Genomic DNA, 7500 nt, shown 5'->3' on the forward strand with positions numbered 1-7500 from the left:
ACACACACACACACACACGCACACACACGTGCGCATAAACCAGGGCTGCATAATAATGTTATGCATAATAATATTATGCAGCCTTGTGTGCGCAGCGCACGCAATATCATATCATATATTGCAATATCATCACCATGACTCAGAGCCCTACAAATCATTATTCTTGCTTTCAAGACTTGAAAACAAGTCAAATTACTTCAAACTTGGGGTCCTTGGAATTGCAAATGTTGAGAATCACTAATCTAACAGTTGAACAGTTGGAGCCCCGGTGTTACGCTTCCCCTAGCCTCAGTCCCAGTCTTACTCATCTGCCAAGAGAAAAGCCTGGTCACAACCATATAAGGCAGAGACTGCAAAGTGTCGGGCTGGAACAGCCGTCAGATGTATTTCCCCCAATACGATATTGTTTGACCAATCACGACACGTGTTTCATTCACGGAGAATGTAAACCGATTTATAAAGCGTCAACGTAATTTCCTTGAGTGGTACTTCCGCCAAATTCCAGCACTTCCCATTATGCACTCTACAGCGTAGGTCTTGCCCATCGTGCACTTCCACTGAACATGCATGCAGCTGCAGATATGCCTGCTGTTAATCACCTACTGTAAAAGGCCCTGAGATCACATTCTAAAAATGTCTTCTACATCCTGACAGTTTTCTGAAAAAGCTATGTTTCTCTGTCAGTCGTTCTTCGATTTTTCAAAAATAGCAGACCTACAAGCTCGTAGCGCGCCACCGAGTGGCGCGCTACGAGCTTGTAGATCTGCTATTTTTCAATAGCTAAAGCATAACATAATGCTAACACCAAAAGGGGTTCCCGGCCCAAAATGGGTTAAAAGCATCTATGTATATATATTTGAAAGCATCAAAGTTTATATTCTTAAAGTCCTTTAGCTTCTTTTGATATTCAGGCGATTTTTGTGAAGTTGAGGCATGTCAAATAGGGATGTTAACCACTGTTTAAATTCGTTTTTTTTTTAAAAGCACAATTGTATACTTATATATAGCGGCTATTATTTAACAATTTTCACCTATAATGATATGCCCAAATAACAGACATTAGGGTTAAGTAGTTAACACACACGAACACACACACATGCACACACACACACACACTTACACACAGAGAAACAAAGAAACACACTGCAGTGGTCTAATAGGACTGACCGGGCGGTAACCTTGTCTTTTTCGTGGCAAAACAAAACGGTGGAACAGTGTAGAGCTGCCTCCATTCATGATGCGCACGAACAGCAAGTGATTAAATTGGTGACTGGCGGAGTCAATGGGGGGAACACACACACACACACACACACACCCAGTACCCACACACGCGCACACCACGCACGTACACGCACGTACACACACACACACCCACACATTTCTGTTCCCTGACTAGAGTCCCCACTAATGAGAGAAGACAGACTTCTGACTGGGCCAAGAGGGGCTACAGGGGCTTGCAAAGAACACACACGCGCGCACACATGTACACACGCACACATGCACACATGCACACATGCATACACAAGCAGGCACACACAGAGGACACAAAGGGTTCACATACAGTACACAAAGTTGATTCAGAAAAAAAACAACAATCTGGAATTTGACATTTTCTCTTTGTAACACGCTCACGAGAGAGTCTACAAACACACACACACACGCACACGCACACACACACACACACACACACACACACACACACACACACACACACACTTTCATTAAAGAAACATGTCACTAATTTTACATTCAGGTGTTCGAATACAGACATACACAAACACAAAGTAAATATTTATATCAGTTTACACCTCTGAATGACTTGGACTGGGGCTATAGTGACCTCATAAGCATGAAACAGTATGTGTTTCAACTTGGAGTGTCTCAAATGCCAGAGACAAACGTGCCCGGGGGGCGTCGCTTTTTTTTTTAAAGAGGTTCCTTCACACAGAATGCATGCTTACCACAAGATTATGTCTGAATAGAAAACAAACAAACATTTGGGGAAATTTACACACAGTACATTTGGATTTTATTTTTTTAACCCATTCTGGGCGGGAATCCCTTTTGGTGTTTTAACTAAGCATTATGTTATACTTTAGCTATTGAAAAATAGCAGATCTACAAGCTCGTAGCGCGCCACTCGGTGGCGCGCTATGAGCTTGTAGATCTGCTATTTTTGAAAAATCGTGAAAATGCAGCACAAATCTTTGAATATATATTCTTTCAGAAGACTTTATTTTATTTAGAAAATGGGTTAAACCAAGGTCCCTGTTCTGTGTAAACGTGTTCTGCCTATTTTCGACTATAAAGGCTAACAACATAGAAATTTCCTTATCCTGAAACCTTTCACAATCTGTGAAGTTCTAGTGGAAAAGAGCCATTAGTGACGTTTGTCCAGGACAACAGCTTCAAGATGACAATGATCTCAGCCTATCACTGTCATCTCAACCCCCTGAGGCTCTTCGCCCTAATCCTTTGTCTCCCCACTCTTCTCTCTCCTGCTAAAGCCTCATCTATACCTTGTTGTTGCATGCTGTCGTTGCATGCCGTGAATAATAGCAGATATACAAGCTCACCAGCTTGTACATCTGCTATTTACTGAGCTTGTAGATCTGAGCACGACACCAACACACAACTAAAGTATAAATTAGGCTTTACTCCCATTCTCATCTACCTGTTGCTCGCTGCACCCCCGGCTTTCTATCGCTTTCTCCCTCCCTCCCTCCCTCCACCCTCCCTCCCTCCCTCCCACCCTCCTGCCTTTTGTCTCACCTCACAGTCGGCGCGGTTTCAAGAGAGTGTACGCGGCAAAATCCTCAGTCTTCGTTTCACTCAGAGTGCAGTGCAAATGGTTCCATTTGAGTTAAATAAGCACTCCTGGGTTGCACGGTGTAGTTGTGTATTTTAACCCATTTTGGGCGGGAACCCCTTTTGGTGTTTTAAACATTATGTTATAATTTAGCTATTGAAAAATAGCAGATCTACAAGCTCATAGCGCGCCACTCGGTGGCGCGCTATGAGCTTGTAGGTCTGCTATTTTTGAAAAATCGCGAAAATATTTATTTCAGAAAACTGGAGGATTTAGAAGATTTTTTTTTTTAAATTTCGAGGTCAGGCCTGAATGGGTTAATCAGTCATGTGACTGGGTGGGTTCTGACTTGTCCCAGTACAGGTGGGGCTGCCTCGGGTACTGTTGGCTTTGGCCTCCGTTGCCTGTCTGCGGGTCGACTGAGTGCTTTTCCACTATTAATCGTTTACCCGCCAGGAACATAGGAATATTAACACGTAGAATCTTGTAGCCTGCCACAAACGGAAAAGCCGTTTTAACAGCGATGTATTCATTAATGCATGTTTTAATACGATCGTATCGAAATCTACCGTCCGTTAGCTTTGTTATGCTTCTGACACAATGGGCGCGGCCATTTTGAAAATGCGCGCGCATCCACTAACATTGCCGGCTCTGTTTTCAGACGGCTTTATCTCACAGAAGCGACATTGCAGAGGATGCTTTGTCCCAGACAAGCGTTTTCAACGGCCTGTAGCAGGCGCTGTGATACTCGCGGTCCACTTTTTCCACCACCGACCGAGAGAACGAGCACCAGCTTCGTCAACACACACGGAATGGTTTCATAGTAAAATGCGATACGGATATTTGGCTCTTCAAAGTAAGTGTCACGCGTGATTAAACCATGGCAATACGCAATCGAGGGATTAATTAATGGCGGCAGGCTAAGAGTTAAAAAAAAAAAGAGAGAGAGAAGCGAAGGTCATGTCAGAAATACATCGAGTCATCGACTTTGTATTATCTCAGCAACTGTTTGACCGTAAAGTAGTTACATTATTGGATTATGGATTAATGGTTTATTCAGTCAGTTTCTGTACTGGCAGCACACAACAATGCATGGTACTTACTCTATGTCCTCATATGCGTTAGCTAATAGGTTCCCTGTTTTCCACAGAGTTCAGAGTTAAATTAACATCTGAATCTGCGTAAAGGGTTGAATGCATTGTTGCAATGTAAGTGGTTTAGCCTTTTATACTTTGTTGTACGTCTGCTGTTTTATCTTTTATTGATTTTTTTTTACAAAGAATTGTGATGCCAGTTTGAAAGTGGTTCTGTATTTTGAGATATTGAGCCTTTCTTGACGTAACTAAGGATATGTCCAACACATCTTTTAAAGCTGTGGCACTTTTTGTTTCCCTCAAAACACGAAGCCTTTGCAGCCGTCATTTCTTTCAGCGTGTTCTTTGAAATGGATGCTCATTGAGCCCAATCGATCATAGGCCTTGGAATGAGGCTACGAGGTCCCATGTTATTGTAATTGGAGGGAAGTACAACGGAGTGTGCCAAAAAATGTTGCAGATTCTCTGCTTTGCCTCAGGTGTGTGTATGTCTCAGCAAATTTGTCCTAGATTGTTAGTTGATAGTGAAATGGATAAATCAAAAAGATAAATTATTAGGTAATGCACTAGACTAAATATATTGTAATCGTATTGTGTACGAAGCTTGCATCATGCATCGGAAATCTTTAGTATCTGCCAGCAACCTGGTATGACTGTGGTTTGAAAATATTTAAGACCTAGGGCTTAGTTTTGATTGCTCTTCACGTTTAATGTTTACAGTTTACTTTATGGTGCTATGTTTATGTAAGATCCAGTATTTTAATTGTATTTTGACTGCAAGAAGGATGGTGGAAAGAATTATGTGGGCCACTGTTGAAAATGTCTTTGTTCCATCGACTAGAACGTTTTTTTTTTTTTTTGCTGACTTTATTTAGAAGTTTTTCTTTGAGTGTTGTGCCTCAACCAATCACAGTCTCAACCGACCGTCCCGTCCCCTCGGGCTATGGGAAACTGCAGGCATTTTCACCTATAATGATCCGATAAATAGGTAGGAGAAGGGCGCACACCAATATTAATGAGGTGCTAAAGGCCTAAGGCGATGAACAATGACAAAGAAGAAAAAGGCTGCACACTCATAGCCACGATGCTGGACGTTTATTAACAGAAACCAACGTTTCGACCTGTAAGGTCTTCTTTAGGGAAAGGTGAGCCAAAATATAAATGGCAGGTATAAACATAATTTCTTTTTAGGGTCTCTGTGTTGGTAAATTAGTGTGCAGTAAACAAAATAATAGAGAGTATGCACATGCATAAAGTGAATGGCAAATCGAGTGACAAAGTGAGTGACAAAGTGAGTTTAATGTCATTTATCATCATTTAATGCAATCAAATACAGCTTTTCTGTTCGGATGAATGGGCTGTCAAGGCCAGAAAGTAGTTTTTTGCCACTCAGTTGGCGTTGCTGCAAAACTCTTTTTTTTATCCCACGATTTTGTAACCCATTTTTCACCCGTGTCAATTATCTAATGTGATCCTGGGCTCTACACACCCTCCACCAACCTAGTCTCCATATATGGGGGACATATGGAGAGCAACGGACTTGAACTCATGCTTCCTTCATGCCTGAGTGTCCAAGTTGCTCCTTTACACCTGACAGGGGGGAGTTTCCCTGGTTGGACGTAGCGCGTGGAAGGAACACGTTATTCCAACCAGTTCCTTTCCCCTCCATCAGGCGCTGGCCAGGGGGAGGCAGTTAAGAGACCAGGATTACTGCATGTTTTTGTGAGGGTACCACTACCTACCGTAGGGGACACAAACTCCCGGGTTTGATGATGATGTCACACGCATACCCTCTATACTAGGGCATTCACTTCTAGTAATTTTTACTAGTTGACTAGTTGCCTAGTTTACTAGTCGACTATGTAAAAATAAAAAATCTTTTTGTTTTGGAAATAAATATTTGTACATTTAAAAACTGTGTACATTGGTGACCAACTATAATCTACCTGATCTTGAGGCCTACACAATAGGGGAACCCCCCCCCACCCCTTTTTTAATCAACTAGTCAACTAGTACCAACAAGGTCGACTAGTGGATTGACTAGTTGCTTAATGCCCTACTCTATACCAATAATAATTCGTAACTTTTTGTATAGTTAGTATAACAGTATAACATAACATAGTATAACATCTCTTCTCAGGATTCAAATGCTAAAATAGCGAAAGTAACAAATCGACAAGCTCCACGCGTTTCCAATTGCTGATCAGCTACTTTTGATGCTTTTGTGCGACTCTGTGGGATGATCTAGTAGAGCAATCATACACAGAAAATATGAAGATGGGAGGTTTCTGCCCTACAGCACAACTGAATGAATGTACAGTACTGTGTGCTGTGCGGTCGCTCAGCTTGCCTCATTTGGAATGAATGAATGATTGAAGACGTACATCTGAGTTACCATTACATCACATCGTCGTCGTCGTTCAAACCGCTGGAATGTGTTTTCTCCGCAGGGAGACCGGGAAACGTTTGAGAACTACTACAGGAAACAGAGGAAAAAACAGGCCAGGCTGGTGCTGCAACCACAGGCTAACATGGTGAGCCACGGCATGCACACACGCACACACACACGCACGTGCACACGCACACACACACACACGCACACATGCACGCACACACACGCACACACTTGACACTTTGCTGCTGGTGGTCTTCGGAGTAAGGCATCCATGCGGCTGCAGACGAGGCAGGCAGCGCCCTCTGGGGGTGCATATGTTGGTTAGACATACCAACAGTCCTGCAGTCATTAGTCCGACAACACCGTCGCTCCCGACATGCGCTGCCGGTTACAAATCACATGTGCTGCGGGTTAATAATCACCTGTGGCTCCTGACATGTGCTGCGGTTTGAAAGTAACCCATGGCGGGTTAAAAATCACCCGTGGTGCACTGGCGTCCGTGTGCTGTTAGGGTTAGGTTAGGGTTTTGGTGGGGTGTCAGACTCATAACTGGTATGTCTAACCAAACACATGCACATCTAGCGTGTGTTTGCGGGGGTCTAGCGGGGGGGTCAAGTCGGGCAGCCAATGAGTTAACGCAAGAAGTGATGGAGTCCCCTTCGATGATGCCATTGGTACTTTAGACGCAGAGTGAGTAGACAGAAATTGTGCCATCTTATAATGAGCATTGGTGAGGACAACATTATATGAAGATAAGGTTGAAAATGGGTGCTCCTTTGAACACATTTAATACATGTAACAGCCACAGAAGTCTGAATAAACACACAACAAAGTATAAATCAGGCTTATAGGATTTGATTAGTGAGCAAAACATGACATCTTCATCCTTTCGTACAGACAGTATGAGTATGTGCATTTTAAATAGACGATGATCACATTAGCTTTAGCCGATTCTCGCTAGCTGTTTTTTTTAGACTGGAAACGGCCGAATATTTGAAGAGAAATAGAGCATTGTCTATGGTGGTGGTAGCTGACATCACCGGGAGGGTTTCCTGTCTATGGTGGTGATAGCTGACAGCACTGGGGGTTTTCTGTCTATGGTGGCTGTAGCTGACAGCACTGGGGGTTTTCTGTGTATGGTGGCTGTAGCTGACAGCACATGGAGGGTTTTCTGTCTATGGTGGCTGTAGCTGACAGCACAT

The 7500-nt window shown here is 43.1% G+C and overlaps 1 protein-coding gene across 1 annotated transcript in view; it reads left to right on the forward strand.

Moving 5' to 3' along the window:
* The window catches only part of exoc6 (exocyst complex component 6), an 84717-nt gene that overhangs the window by 34239 nt on the left and 42978 nt on the right, over nucleotides 1–7500 (forward strand). Inside the window, 1 exon segment of the mRNA XM_079492230.1 lies at nucleotides 6354–6437. Coding sequence (XP_079348356.1) covers nucleotides 6354–6437 — 84 coding nt within the window.

Source organism: Electrona antarctica (assembly GCF_951216825.1).
Source record: "Electrona antarctica genome assembly, chromosome: 22".
Classification (NCBI taxonomy): domain Eukaryota; kingdom Metazoa; phylum Chordata; class Actinopteri; order Myctophiformes; family Myctophidae; genus Electrona; species Electrona antarctica.